We start from the raw sequence: 16616 nt of genomic DNA, 5'->3' as shown, positions 1-16616 counted from the left end.
GTTATCTATGAGTTTGAAATAGGTTTGGATCATGTGTTGTAGATTTAAAATTCGTGAATGAATTATTTAAGTATAAATCTCCATTTTTAGGGTCGACTATATAATATGTCATTTTGGCATATGCCACCAAGTCATTTACCGTGCAATACAAGTCTTTTTATTAAAAAAAAAAGGACATAATAGACTAGGCGAGACATGGTAACCGTAATTTATAAACGTACAGTTAAAAAAACTATTCATCTTCTAGACTAAAATCAAAACAACAAATGAAAAGATTGAGAAATGATAGTACGTAATAATTGCAAGCTGCGTCGGACAACCTGTGATTTGCATTAGTCTACGAAGCGTCAATGAGTTTGTCACATCCCGGGACCTGCTCCGCCATAACACGATATTGTCCGCTTTGGACACTCTCCTCTCTGCCCTCACGGTTTTATTTCTGGGAGCCCACGAGCAACTTCCCAGTAGATCACCCATCCTAGAATTGCTCTAGGCTAAGCAAGCTTAACTTCAGAGTTCTCATCCATTCGAAGTCAGTGAGCCCCCAAAATGCATCGTGTTAGATGGAGGTGAATATGTACATATAAGACACATCACCTCCTCTTCGTTGGCCGATGTGAGATATACAATCCACATCCCTTAGGAGTCTGACGTCCTCGTCGACACACTCACACCACACAACATAGTGGCTCTGATACCAAATTATCACATCCCGGGACATGCTCCGCCATAACACGATATTGTCTGTTTTGGACACTCTCCCCTCACGGTTTTGTTTCTAGGAGTGTAATACCCCGAATTTTTTTGTTGGCTTTGTATATATTCATGTAAGTTATTAAACTTGTAAATTGAATAAAAATCAAATTTTTCGTTTCCTCGTCAATGTCAAATGAAACGAAACCGACTTCAGAAAATTTAAATTGAAAAACGTTAAGTTTTCTGTTACTCGAGAGACAACTTTTATTTTGTTGCTCGTCTCCGAAAACTTTCTTCACGGAAGTTGTAGAGCTCGTCAATACGAGTTCGTGAACACATCATACACCTGAATCGGATATCGTATGTGAAAGTTATTATCAACGGAAGTTGGTTTCCGGATTTGGAAAATGTATAAAATGATGTTTTTAGGAAACCCTAGTTTTCTATTTTGGAAACAGTCTCTCTCTCTCTCTCTCTCTCTCTCTCTCCCTCCCTCCCTCCCTTCTCGACCACGACCCTCCCTCTCAAAATCGCCTCTGCCAATCTCTCAGCTCCGGCCACCGTGGCTCTCACCGCCGGTCCCACCGCACGGTCTCCAACTCCTACCCTTAGACGCTACACGATGCCGCTTGCCGCATCGAAGTTCGATCGACAACTTGAAGCTTCTGCAATTCGCTGTCGTCCAAGCTTCTCACCACCAATCCTCACCCCCGGTTCCACCTACAAGCGATTTGGGGCTCGAATCGCGCCGCACTTCATCCTCCACTAAATCAGTCATTGTTGGCGTTTCAAGCTCCTCCGGCGACTTCCCGTCGGTTCTAGGGTCCAATATAAGTACGAGAATGTATATAATCATGTGATGTACATTTTTGTGTTGATTGTTTTGTGGTTTGAAGAGTTTCGAAGGAGAAGGAGGGGGAGCTCGTGCCGCCGCATAGGGCGGCGCGTGAGAGAAATTGGAGTGATGGAGGGACGATATTAGGCCGTGGAAGGGATGAGAAGAGGAGAGGAGTGAGTTTTTGGTGGTCGTGGGCAATTTGAGGTGGTGCGTGAGCACCACGCGCACCCACTGTGGGCGGCGTGTGAGCATCACGCGCGGCTGCCGGAGGGCGGCGCGTGAACAGTATTTCCGAGCAGTAAATTGTAAAAATAATTTCTAAATAGTACATTGTAAAAGTAATTTCTGAACAGTTAATTGTAAATGTAATTGCTAAACAGTAAATCGGTGAATAGTAATTACGCGAACAGTAATTACAATGAACAGTGATTTGGTTAACAGTAATTACGTAAAAACCGTAATTTGTTGAACAGTAAACAATTGTACTGATTCGGCATTTGAGGTTTTACGTATCGTTTCTAACCACTTTATTATGCAATTAGGTGACCGACAAAACGAGTGAGGGAATTGCTCTCGGTGTCGTTAAAATTACACCCAGGCAATAAGGTGAGTAAATCTCACTATGACGAGCCTACCCCTGACGGTGACTCATATTTATGTTTTCTTAAAGTGATTACACTAGGACATGTATATAATATAGTGGGTTGTGTATGTGTATAAATGGTAAATGCAATACATATATATGAGTTGCTATATTATATACTGTTACGTTTTTATTTCCAAATGAGTTGTACTATGGTAACTATATTTATAGTATTGAGTAAGAGTCGCTTGGTTGTTGTACAATAAACATGTGTTAATTTTTATATTGTACGCAGTTTTAACATTGAGTCTTGTTAAAACGTTTTTCTGGTCTTCGGACGTTGTTGGCAATAATCGGAACCGAGTCTTGGCCGGGTGTCAGTTACGATTCAGTTAGAGCTCTAGTATGTATGTCGGTGTACTGCATGAGGGGTAACAGATGGGTTGCATGGGTCTCATGAGTACCCATATTTTTGTGTGATATTGGGTAACAGATGGATTGCCCATTATCTGTCGGCGTATTGCATGAGGAGTAACAGATGAGTACCTGTATTTTAAACATAATTGGGTAAACAAATGGGTTGCCTAATACATCATGAGTACTTATATTTTCAAATGTATTTGACAACCAAATAGGTCGTCCAATGTTTTACGATTACATCTATTTTTAAATGTCATTGGTATTTTCTTTAGTATGTGATGTGTGTTATACTATTGGTTTACTCATACAAGCTGTAAAACTTACCGGGTTTGTGTATACAATCCCGGTGCACTTATTCGATGGTGTAGGGGATAGTTCTGCATGTGCGAATTAACAGAATTGGAGGGCTTTTTCTGAAGATTGTCGAAGTTTATTTATTCTATTTGTGGTGAGAATTGAGAGGATTTTACATTTTCATTTGTTATAATACTTGAATTATAAACTGGTTTTGTAATAATCAAATCAACTGAGTCGTACTTTGAACTCAGTTTCGATACACTGTGACTATAAGATTATTTCAATATATTTGAGATTGTTTTAGAGTTTTTCATGGCTTCAATTTCGATTTTTATCACTCGAAATTTCGGGGTTGTGACAAGGAGCTCAAGAGCAACTTCCCAGTAGGTCACCATACCTGGGATTGCTCTAGGCTCAACTTGCTTAACTTCAGAGTTCACATCCCCTCCGAAACCAGTGAGCCCCCAAAAGATCTCGTGTTAGATGGAGATGGACATGTACATATAAGACACATCACCCTCTCTATGTTGGCCGATGTGGGATATTATAGAGCTTATACATAGGATAGTTTTCTATCTCTCGTTGACAATGTAGGAATCTATCGGCATTTGGCTTCTCTGGTTAACCTCAAACAGCTTCGTGTTTTTCTTTGTTTCTTTACACAAAGGCGTGCATTATATATAACCCACGAATTCAGAGACTTCTCTTTGTATCTACCTTTGTATTCTCTCAATCTCTATATACAACTCTAATCTGGTTTCTTATTTGATATTTGCTTTTCCAGCTTCTCTGTTTTTCATTAAACTATGCTCGAAACCAGACAAAGACTTGATTTAATTGGAGTATATATGTACATGTTTCATCGATATGATATTAGAGCTAGCTACTGCGGCCATGTTACCCTTGATAATCCCCAACATATTTAATGTCTGATGGCATGGAAGTCCTTTGCGTTGTGTGTAGGAATCGAATCACAATGCCTAGTTCACATTTTGGGAGAGTTGAAATTGTTTATAATCATCAAATATTGTAGCGAGATTTGAGACTTTCTCTGAAATTATTGGGAATGATTAAGGAGAAGATTCCTTATAATTAACCCTTTGATTGTTTGCAAGGATGAACAAAGAATAAGGAGAATATATGTTGTACTGCGGAGTATTGAAATATTGAATTGCTTTCCAGGGCCAAATTCTTTTGTTATTTTCTTAATGATTCAATCCACATGCATATTTAAGTGGTGGCCGGTGTTTAAACTATTAGCAGCCTGTTGTCAAAAAAAAAAACTATTAGCAGCCTTTAATAATCATGGTAAATTAAACTAAACTAAGAAAGCTCTTGGAAGATAGTTAGATATTTTCTTCACGAAGGGAAATTCTCCAAATCAACACATTACACCATTTGTCTAGTCGGTAATCAACTTGAGAAGTTCACTATACAATACCACTTATCTAGTTAGTGAAGTTGGGAAGTTCACTATACAATTGTGCCCACTTCGTGAAATCGCGTTGAACTTTCTCTGAGGTTGCGTACGATTAACTCACTAGTTACGTAACGTAAACCATCTCTACGATTAGCTAGCAACACCTAAACTCACATAATCGGAGGCAAACATTAGTCATGAGGTACAAAATGGTCGTGTTTCTAGTTACAACTTGTATACAAAAACGTCGAAACCTTCTAATTACAAGCGCATTGCACTCTGTATAGAGTTGTCTCGATCTAGCTAGGTTATGTTGGACGTTAAGTACTCTATCTAACCATATTACTTGTTTCCTCCCTCATAGGAACTTGTTCTCCTCCTTCATACGGGAAAACCCTAGTAAATATGTTAACCAAACCCAACAACCCAGGTTTGGAAACTGATGTATCGGTCCTTTTGAGAATTATAAGCACCTGAAACCAACAAAAGGGTCGAGGTAAGAAGTTATGAATCAAGAACGTACGTGTACGTGAATAAATGAACACGCATGCTCGATCATGTAAAATGTCACAATCAGACAAAGTTCCATGTTTTTTTTTCTGAATCTCTCATGATCGAAGATTCTTCAAGTAACGCCTCCGCCATCAAATTATGCTCAGTAAAATACTTAGATGAACAACATTATATATGTAGAAGCTTGATTCTAATATATAGGTAGAATCAGACTAATTAAACGTGGCTATCCAAAGGTTAATTGTTTTCATGTAGCTTAATTATGTATATATCAAGCACCGCATGCAACATTAGTTCCTGACTCTTGTGTCTAGAAATCTTCTCCGATGAGTCCGATCATATTCCTAACATCTTATAATGTTAATTAGCGCGCATACGATTTTTTTGCCAGAACAAAATCTTCTGACAACATGATCATCATCGATCTCCGCTACAGTAATCACTAGCTTAATCATAATGATCATCATATTCATCTCCTTTCACAAATAAGCATTTATAAATAAATAAATAAAAATTAAAAGATTCCAATCAACTAAAACGAAAAAGAAAAATAAAGACAATAATCAAGATTGGCAACTATATATATACATCTCTCTATCTCTCTCTCTCTCTCTCTCTCTCTCTCACACACAGTTTGGCCAATATCGCATTTCTTTTTGTTCTTTACCAACACAACCTTTAAACGTAGGTCCCGAACAGATAGACCCCAATAATTTGATTCACATGGTTGCATATATGGTCTACCCTTATAAAACTAGTCCATCTTCAAAATACATTTCTGCATTACATACACATATATATAAAATTGGCATGCAAATAATTAATATATGTAAAAGAAGAGTTAGACATTCTAGGAAGGAAGCTACAATTTGATGTCTGCAGAGTTTGCATGGACAAACAAAAATGGTGCCTGTCGTGTATTTGAGAGAAGGGTATGCATGGCCCTGGCCATTTTTATACTTCGAATTGAATTGAATAAGCTTTGCCCTTTCCTTAAAATATACCCATACTCTATTATCAGCTTCAGATCATTTTCCCCAAATGGGTGTCTTATTAATAAAGGCTCACAGTTTCACCTCATAGTGAGATTTGACAAGGCACAGTAATTTGTAATAGGTGAAGTGCGGGAGTGACAGCACAGTACAAGGTTATATCTTCAAAATTATTTTTGGTTGTAACAGTTTTCCCCCTACTCCTAGTACTGCTTTGTTTGTCCCCAATGGGGTACAATTAACATTTTAACATTTTTCCCTACGATTTTTACCTGTACGTACTTGCATGCATGTGTGCGTAGGGTAACTTCACTTGAGACAATATGTCATAATTAATGTAAGTTTATATAATTCACTTCATGTAAAGAGATTCGTACTGGCGTCACTTTATACATAATGTGTTCCTCATTGTATATATGCTCCTTTATCTAAAGAAAAATATAATAATAACCATAAGAAACCGACATATAATCAAGTGATTCAAGTTTCACTTTGTCTAGGCCATGAGAATCGAAAAGGAAGAAGCTACCTAGCAAGATTCATCTGTTTTTTCTAGGCCTCTAGGGATATAACGAGAAGATGCTTTGCGACCAATTTTACTTTCTCCGCGTCAAGTCTATCATCATCTTGGAGATCGACCGACCTAGTAAAGTTCCAGTGATTTTGAGTCTTGAGTTGTTGCTTACGGCCTTCTGTAGTGTAGTATAGGGACCTCGGCCGAAAGGCGAAAAGGTTACGAAGTCACTTAGCTCCCAAATGCCTCTCCTTCACGGCCAAAAGGTAACAGAGGCGTGCAAAGGTTTCCTCAAGCCAAACGGAGATTGACCATGTCGAGCTAAGTGATTTAGTAGCATTTTCGCCTTTTGGGACGGGCGATCCCAACATATATTAGAATTGAAAGTAGATTTCGCCTACGTAAACAACCACGTTGGTATCCCATCGCGTAGAGTGCATGTTTACATAACATATTAATTTTTATATATCAACAAGCTAGAGGTGCACGCTAATTTTGATCGGCTAGATTTATGGATACATATAATTTTTTCTGACATGTATATACAGTTGGAAGCATGATGCGCCCTGTTAATTAAGAAAATCGTCCGTACCAGTTAGTTATATGTTCACCTTGTGAACTTACAGTACTCAAACTAAATTGTTGGACGAATCATCACAAGCAGACTTAAGACGGAAAAACAGTTACGCAAGTTAAACGGTTTTACGAGTTGTAAAATTGACGCAACGTTCTAAAAAAAAAATCTAATTACATCGTGCTGACATATGTACCCTACTCAATGGGTGCTTTCATATCCAAGAGCAAGATCATTTTACCCTTTGTCTAGGCTCATAAAGGGTAGATGCTTTTGTGGGGATTTTCACCTCTTCCCCCCTCACTCATAAGGACCCATCTCAATGTCATCATTTTCCCCCCTATCTCGTCAATTCATCATCTTTGCCTGTACGTACTAGAAGATCAAACTGAACTTTCTCCCCTAGCTTCCTCTTTTACTTTGTTCAAGTTTCAGCATCTTTCCTCGGGTCCCCATTCCCTGTTCCTCACAGAACTAGTAAAGCGTTTTTGGCCCACGCTATTACACAAGGGTCTCACATAGCACACGGTTTCCTCTTTCCTCTTTCCTCTCCTTCTTTTCTCTTCTCTCCTCAATGCTCAATTGTCGCCGGGTGATGATTCAGATTGTACGGACGGCCTGGCAAGCTAGATACATAGAACTCACTGTGGCGCCTATGAAAATATCCTTCCCTATCGTATCATTTTCTTAATTAGTTTTCTGTAGTGAATGCTGGAAGCTTGCTATTAGTTTCACTTTTCATATTCTGTGCTTAGAGATAAAGACTGGCTTGGCTTGGCTTAGCTAGCAAGTGCCACCGAGAAAGGTCGATCATCAGACAAGAATTCATGGCCTTTAATAAGGTGTGGGAACCCTGCCCCGGACCCCTCTCTGCCCTAATTATTGTTATTTTTCGTTTCTTTAGTCTAATTATCATGCTTTGCTTGGCAACATGAAATTAGTCCTCACTTCACCATCACACTGATTGTTCAATCCGGAGCGCGAAGGGGCCGATTGACAGTTTTTATCAACCGAGGAGGGTCGGCAATGGGGACTACGTACGGCGCCAATTAACCCTAATGACCGTTTTTCCCCTCTCTTGAATTTGATCATGTGAAACATCAACTTTTACCGTAATGTGTCAAGAATGTCCAAATAACATATAGTATATGTTTTGACACAAAATTTAAATGACTTAATCGTTTCACATATGATGTAATAAAGTAAAGAATGTCGACAACCATAATTTCATGTGTTCGACCACAGATTCTTGGAGGGGAGGAAGTGACTTAAAGCAAAGGCAGTGAAAGTGAATAGGTATCTACATCTCCGGTAGACGTTGATAGACCCCCCCATTGGAGAAAAAAGGCCACTCAAATTTTTGCACTAGAAAAAGAACAACTAGATCAATTTGTGTACACTTGCCGATATTTCAGTATGAAAAGGATCAAGAGTTCAAGACAGAAAGGGATGTATGCCACAATATTAAAGCAAATAAAATGGATCCCAGGAAACAAATATCTGGATTAGAGTCACCATCACCTCGACTTCAGATTTGAAAAAAAGCTGAACACCACCATAGAGGCAATCATACTGGTTCAAACTTGTATATATGGAAACCCTCATTGTATATAATATATATAAAACCTTTTACTGTATGCCATGCTGGAGTGACATGACTTTCTAGGCTAAAAAGCTGAAATACTTGAACACAGTACTCTCTATTTTGCTCCTCTTTTTACATAGCCGGCAGTACTTGTAGTTTCCACCACACATTGAATTGAATGATTACAATGTTTATCTAGAAAATAATTGATGATGAACAAATTAAGACATTACGTAAAAAATTGTGGAAGATAATGTAATTATGAAGCCTTATTCTGTAATTCTAGCTACTGTATTTCATGCACAGTACGATGCTTGAACTTAAGCTCCATTGAATAGACATGATCACAATAAAAAGGCTGAGAGAGAGAGAGAGAGATTGAAGTTTTGGTATAATCGGACACATTTACAAAAAATCGGGAAAAAAAGAGAGAAGGAGACGAAGAAGAAGAAAAATCCTATAGAAGCCACACAAACCTGTAGTAGTAGTAATAACAGAAGAAGCCCTTCCAAGCCCTCCTCTCACATTCATCAAATTAAGAAACTTTCTGGTGATGATTCGAAATTCCGGTCTCTCGAGTTAGCTGGAATAGCTAGAGCTGATGAAGATGAAGCTAATTATAGGGTCTGTCCAAAAGCTACAGCGAGTCTCTGAAGATCCTTTGTGTACAGTTCTGAAGAAGCTTGAGGCCAACTCGTGGTTGCTGCACCCGTACTACTTGATCCATTGTTGTTCATGAAGTACTGTGTTTCTGGTTTGATTTCAGCACTGTTATACTGAGAAGAATGGTTCATATTCTGCATAGTGTTGGTTCCCATCAGAAATGGACTATGGATATACTCGGACCATTTGTTAATCTCTTCCACGTCGTCGGATTTTACAGGCACGTCTGGCAGTATCCCCCAAGAGAAAGCGGCTGCAGAGTTGTCGAACCCGCCATTGTTACTGTAGCCGGCACTGGACTGGTCCCATGAGACAGTGGAAGAATTATCAGAGGGGAGACTAATGGAAGGCTTCACACGTGTGCCGAAAAGCGAGCTACTTGACATGGAAGGCAGAAGTGTTGCCGGTGTACTCATGCTGCTGCTGAACTCGGACACCATTTGAGGATCAGAGTTGGACCTGGAGGTTTGATTGAGGAAGCTGAAAGTTTGGTTTGGATTTACTGCATTGAGCCCCATGGTTTCTGAGGATGATGACCCGAAATTCGACTGGTGGTGATGATGGAAAGAGAAATACCCCACAAAATCAGATGGCCTGCAATTGGTGGTGGTGGAGCCTTCATGCGAGGTTTGTGCTCTGTCTATGAAGAAGTCTTGAGTGTTGTTGTTCATAACTTTGCTGGAAGAAGAGACCTCAACTGGGTAACTGTGGTTTTCGGCTTGCTTGGAATTCGCTACAGCCTCAACCAGATGGAGTTCATTGGATCCCACAGAGGCTTTCTGCTGCTCATTGCTCTTGTAGTTTGTAGGAGAGAGCTGGCTTATAATCTCTTTGCTGTGATCGGTTAGTTCAGTTTCTGCTGAGATTGGTTTGTGAGTGTTGGGGTCAATGCCTCTTTGCCTCAGCTTCTTCTTAATGCAGGAATTCCATAGGTTCTTGATCTCATTGTCTGTCCTTCCGGGTAATTGAGCTGCAATCTGAGACCACCTGTTGTAGCAAAGAAACCTCATTTTCTTTAGAACCCAGAAGATGAACAAATGTCCTTAATAATTTTCCTTAAAAGAAAAGAAAAGAAATAAAGTACCTGTTGCCCAGAACTGCATGAAGCTCTATTATCAAGTTCTCTTCTTGCTGTGAAAATGGACCTCTCTTCAAATCAGGCCTCAGGTAGTTTATCCACCTCAACCTGCAACTCTTTCCACATCTTTGTAGGCCTGAAAATTCATGTACACAATCATACACCATAATCACACGACACATAGTTAGAGAAAGACTGTAGCTTTTTTTTTGTTTAGTCTGTTGAAAGTGAAGACTTGAGGGGTTTGAGTACTAGTTCTTAGTCAGTTAATACCTGCAAGCTTAGGAACTGAGCTCCAACAGCCATGGCCATGCTTAGTGATGTAATTGAGAAGCTTCTCATCTTCTTCAGGAGACCAGAGTCCTTTCCTAAGCTTCTGCTTGTAGCAGCAAGAATGCCTCCCCATGTGGAATCTCAGTCACTCAACTCCAAACCCACCTGTGCAAATTTATGCAATGCTGTCACAACACAGGAGGATTTCAGAGGGGCTTTTGACGATGTTGTATTCTTTGGAAGTGAAGTATGGTGGAATTTCTGAAGAGAGAGACAGAGGGAAAGAGAAGAAGAGAGATGATAAGGGGAGTTAAGAAAATGAAATGGCAGCCTGGTAGGGAATCAAATTAATAGGGAGGGATAAGTCTTAGTCATGAGGGTGATTGGAGATTGTAGGTTTTGAGTTTATAATTTCATTTTCTTGAGTTGGGTTCTTCTGCTTTCCTCCAAAGCTCACTTGGCTCATCCATGGTGGGGTCTATCGATATCGGACGGTTCAGAAGCAGCGGGGGAGTACCATGGTGATGGATATAGGCTTGTAACTAGAGAAGTAATGTGGAGAAGGAGCTACAATTATTTGACTTTGATATGTCTTAGTCTCATTATAAAAGGTAGTATGAGGAATAAGAACTTGGTACATTTCTAGGGCATTTCTTGAAAGATGTTTACAATCTATCCATGAAGAATTTGGAATTGACATAGATTATTCACTGTTGGAATTTGGAAATTAGAGGAGCATGGAAATTTGAAGAGTTTGTAGGTGGAGATTAAGGCAGTCCATTTCAATAGATTGTCAAAAATGGAAAAAGTAGAAGCTAGGAGCTTGTATTAAGTAATACCTAATTCATCAAACTCTATCCAAATATTCTTAACACTAAAGCAGCAACACCCTTTAGGAAAAGGGAAGATTTCTGTGGCAAAGAAATACCCATGACTGGTAATCTTTGCTAAAGTAAGGTTATACACCAACAAATGGTTAATAACTGAAGCTCAATGCATTTATTGTTTGGAAATATTTTCTAAAGGACGGTTTGAAATTAAATCAGTTTATTAGGTTACCAAAAAGATTCGTACAGGATGGTGCATGTGAAGATAATCCTTTATTTTGATTTACCTTCATCTATTGAACTGTTCTACTTCCTACTCCATTTGTTTTCTTTTGTTTCATAAAGCAATGTGAAGATAAACTGTGACGAAATGCTTTAGTTAAAGAGATTAACGGAAGTCCAACGAGAGTCATACAGGCTTATTCTGCTTCTCATATTCCCGGCCCACATAAGGTAAAATTCATAGTTTCACCCTAAATGAGTCTGATGATAATTACTTTTATCATAAAACTTTAACCACTAACGTGATATTGAAGGAATAAATTATATGTATCAAATTGGTTTAGTAAGCTCCTTTATTGACGAACTTTTGTGTCATATACTTGGTATCATACTGCTCCCTTTCTTCTCTTAACTTTTTGGATAATTTTCCCGAATGATGATTACTTTGAAAAGTTTCATAATTGGTTTCAAGAACACAATGTATTTGAGAATTGAGCTGTGTTTCTAATTACTTCTTTAGAAAATCATTGAAATTCTGCCAACAACTTCTTTGTTTTTGAGTTCTTTTTATTAATTGTCAGCCCTTTTCATTTGATCTTCTGACTCCATGCAGAACAAGTTGTATGACTGTGTGCAGATGCTAAGCAGCTAAGTAAAGCTATGCAGATGAAAAGAAGTAATTGCTGAATACAGGTATATATTCTATTCTATATAAATATGATAGTAATGACAACAGTATAGCTGTTCATAATTATTTAGTTGATTATGTGTTTTGAAAGCTGAATGAAGACAAATCGATTGCATTATTAGTACTTAGCCAGTGGCTTGTGAAGCTTAACGATTAATTGCATCAGATGAACCCTCAAAACATCATCTCTTCATTGAATACAACTCGGTTACACATTTCTGTATAATTTGTGTATTTGAAAAAAAAAATAGAGGAACAACACCTTCTAGCTTTTCTCTGCAATATTGTATCCAATAATGCAATTACGTTATCAAAGTGATCGAGTGACAAGTATTTACATACTCTAGTTACGCCCGGTAGCTTTATATATCTTGTTGACTCATTGTTTCATAAGGTCATAATTTTTTATGAAATACTTACAGTTAGATGTTAGCTAAAACTTGTTAACTTCATATACATCATTCTCTAATCATTTGTGCTTTTGAGGCGTGTTATATGCTAGTTGGGCTCACAGGTTAGCATTATGAACATTCTCGACTATTCTTTTATAAATTGAACTTCCGAGACTAATATTGTATGTGGTGCACTTGATTCGACTCCCTAATTCCTCTCTTCTTCCCACGGCTAGGCCTCTATATTAATATTTATTATTTAAGAATACCCCAATATTGGTGCAAGCAGTTCTTGACTTGTTATGTAAACAAGTGTTTTTGCATAAAGGATAGAAAGAAAAAGAATAAGCTTCTCCTTTATAGTTGTGGATGAAAAAGTATACTATGCAGGGCAAAGACTAAAATATGCATGGGATACAAATATCCAAACTAAGTAAAATGTCTTCCCCATAAAGAAACAGCTTCTCCTTTATAAACAAACAATTTCTCCTTAACTAAATACATTCCTCTTGATCAAGATGAAGATGATGATATGAGAATATTAATAATAACTTTCTGTAATAGCCTGTCCGCTTGTTCTTTGTATTATGAAGCTTCCCTTGACATTAGCAATGTCTCAATTCAGACATCCTTCTGTGTTTATATTTGAAGCATTAATTAATTAAGATCAGACCCCATAAGAAGATGATTATAATCTCCATTCCTCATCATGAACCATATGAACTGTTCTATGAATAAGTCAACTATGGTTACATGTTTATTCCCCTTGTTCTATTTGCTTATCCCAAATCACATTTTAAATCATCTGTCGGCTGAAGCTTTGCTGTCATTTCTGGATTTTCACCTTTCTATATTCCTCTCTCTGCATATAGAAACTGCTTCATATGGGGTTTACTTAGCTCTTCTTCTTTTTTTCTTTTTGACCCTGTTTTCAAGGGAGTGAGTGAATCTCTGTCCTCTGTGTTCAAATGATTGGAAGATGCTAAAGAATTCATTTTCATTGTCTTTATATTCTTCTTCAATCTTCATTTTACCTTGGTCTGAATTGGAATGTAAGTTACCTGCAGAATATTCTTGTTCTTGGTCCAATTAGTACCTCAAAGCCTCAAGAACCACACAAAGGAAGGGGCATTAGCTTGATTCATGTTGATATTAATCAAGATAATGTTTGCATTATAGTGCTGTTCAAGGGTATCAATTAAGGACAAGAGAGGTGCATAAGGGGTTCCCTTCATAAACACTTTAGTAATCATGACCAGACAAAGCTTGGGACAGATCTAATCCAAAATCACTACTTGAAATCAATGTACCATTTGTATATCACAACTAGCTATCTGAGCTGGACTAGATATAAAAGCTATATACTTGAGAACTTACATTTAATGTAAGAGGCAATATATTGGTCCCAATTTTTTTTTTTTTTCACTTTCAAGAACAACCCACATCAAAATTGAAATTACATAGAAAAGACTGTTGTGGGTCTTTTGTTAATCAGAATATATGAAGTTTCAGTCTCTGCAGGCCCATGCTGTTTTATTGATTACCAAGCTTGATTATTGGACCACTGCAAGTACCATTTTAGCAGAAGAAAGATTAATTTGTTTTGCAGCTTTGCATTAGTATTACTAGCCTTTTACCCCGTGCATTAGCACGGTTAATCTTCCCACTCCCCATTATTATTGGGGGGGGGGTGAAAACTGATTATCATCGGGTTCTTTATTTTTCTCAACTACAATCTCATATATTTCTCTTTTTATTTTAATTTTTTGTTTGTTTTACTATAGTAACCTTTCAACATATCTGTTCTATGGACTAATTTATTTATAGCAAATGGAGTTCTTCGAAATTTTGAAAAATTGGTGAACATGTTGACACTAAAGAAAAACCTCCGGTTATAGTAGTGGAGATACATTATATGAAAAAAAGTAATCCAACTCTTCTAATTTAAGCTCTAGCAGACCAACAGAAAGTGATTTGACAATGTTACTATACATGTATTTAGTTCTGTTCTCTGGTTATTTTCGTCATCTTATATAGACTAAAGCTTTGATCTGCATCAATTGATTTGTGTGTGCACACTTTACAGAAAATATATCCACTCAGGTTCTCTAAGACTTGGGATTCACATATTCTTCTGTAGAAAGAAGAAAGTCTTATCACAACTCAATTAGTTCTCTGTACGTAAGGCAAAGTGTGAGCTCTCATCATGTGGGAGGTTTTTGATAAACTATGATTAGCACTACTTTAAGTGCATCATCATTTAAGCAAGTGTAAATCGATCACAACATCTTAAGTAAAGAAAAAAGGCAGGATATGAAACAGGCTGATTTTGATTTGAAAAATTCGTAAACCGAAATTCATGAAGAGAAAGATTTTGGGGAAGGTCATAATGAAAAAGGTTACTGAGATGGAGGGGGACATAATCTCTATGCCCTTGAAAAATGAAGCTGCTCCTCTTTCGCATTATCCCTTAAAGCCATCTTTTCATAAGCCAATTCATTCTAAACCGACAACTAATTGACTGAAAGAGCAATGCTTTACTTAGTTTTAGAATAAGTTTCAGTTTATCCCCTCAAACATTACACCTAAAATCAGTTCACCCTTTAAATATTTAATTTAGTTAGTTCACTCCGTATACTCTCAAATTACATCAATAAAGCACAAAATTTAGATTTTCATGGTTAAAATATGATTAAAAACTATAAAAAAACTTCGAATCATATATGCAAGTCTAAAATAAATTTTCCAATAACTTTATTACAACAATGAAGCTTTAAAATTAGGTCTCATAACATAATTATCGTTATAATTCATATAAAAATATGAAGTTTGTCATTTTTTGATGTCATTTTAAAATATAGGGATGGACTGATTAAAATAAAAATTTAAAAGGTAAACTGATTTTTAATATAAAATTTAAGAGATAAACTGAAATTAATTCTTAGTTTTAACCGAATGACACTCATTGCTAAGTAAATCCTTTGAACTACAGATATTTATGTCAGAGACTAACCACACAATTTAAATCAAGATAATTAAGATCATGACAGCAATGACAACAGCCTAATACCAGTTTGTTTTTGGGAATTCTTTGCTGGTGTTTTGTATGCTTATGCATGTTTTTATATAATTAAGAATTTAAATGAGATAACCCCTTAGTTATTAGCTCCAAGTTTATGGGGCTAAGAAATGCTTAAACAGCATGCAGTTGTGAATTGAAAAGAATTTGTAGGAAACACTCCACATTGTGTTGCTGGAGAGATGAATCTAGAAAGGTTACATATGAGATGACCCATTAGCCCTAGTTTGGAAACATAAGCACATGGCTTTCTCATGAGATTTAGTTAAATCACAAATAAAATCTTAATTATTTTGTCACACATTGATGATAATGATGATAGAAACATGAACATCGATATCATGAGCCGTGACGTTTGCTTCATTGTCATTTCTAGAAGCTTAATATCTTGTTAACAATATTTTTAATTAAAAATTCTACTGTTAATTCCCCATTAGCAACACATAATCATGTTGGAGGGGGTTGATTAATGCCAAAGTGAAAGTGAGGAATGGTACGTAATTGACTTTAATTCAATATGAAGGCAACATTATAAGCAAACTGTTTGAAGTCATTTAATTTAACCCCATCAATTATCAAAAAAGCTTTGTCTGGTTGAATTGCTCACTTTGTACCCCATCCTTGAATAATTACACATTTGCTTTTGCTTTCTAGTGGGAAATGATAATCAACTTTCTTGCCCTCATTTACATCATTACTTCTAATTTGGGAGAGAGCTTATGCCCTTAAACCAATATGAAGATTCTAGTTCTAGTTAATGGGAATCATGCTTTCAGAAAATTTAGTCTTCTCAGCTCTCAATCAGTGTGCTTTTAGAAAACTGGTGCTGCCCTCTCATTGGTGCTTTGCCTAAACAGATTTTGATTGCAGCCTTGTAGGTACCTAATCAATATCATAACCAAAATAAAATATAAATAAGTGAACTGAGATCCATGATAGAACTTCAGTATCTAATCCATCCT

At 37.2% G+C, this 16616-nt stretch overlaps 1 protein-coding gene across 1 annotated transcript; it reads right to left on the bottom strand.

The window, feature by feature from the left end:
* Positions 1–8802: 8802 nt before the first annotated feature.
* LOC126800814 (transcription factor MYB61) lies at positions 8803–10755 on the bottom strand. Its single transcript, XM_050528227.1, has 3 exons — positions 10447–10755; positions 10180–10309; positions 8803–10082 (listed from the first exon to the last, which is right to left on the bottom strand). The coding sequence occupies exons 1-3, from the start codon at positions 10577–10579 to the stop codon at positions 9050–9052; spliced, it is 1296 nt and encodes a 431-aa protein (XP_050384184.1). The 5' UTR covers positions 10580–10755; the 3' UTR covers positions 8803–9049.
* Between the last annotated feature and the right edge of the window lie 5861 nt (positions 10756–16616).

The sequence above is a fragment of the Argentina anserina genome, chromosome 6 (assembly GCF_933775445.1).
Source record: "Argentina anserina chromosome 6, drPotAnse1.1, whole genome shotgun sequence".
Lineage (NCBI taxonomy): Eukaryota > Viridiplantae > Streptophyta > Magnoliopsida > Rosales > Rosaceae > Argentina > Argentina anserina.
The sequence above is the reverse complement of the archived record's forward strand: the minus strand, read 5'-3'. Positions and strand labels throughout refer to the sequence as shown.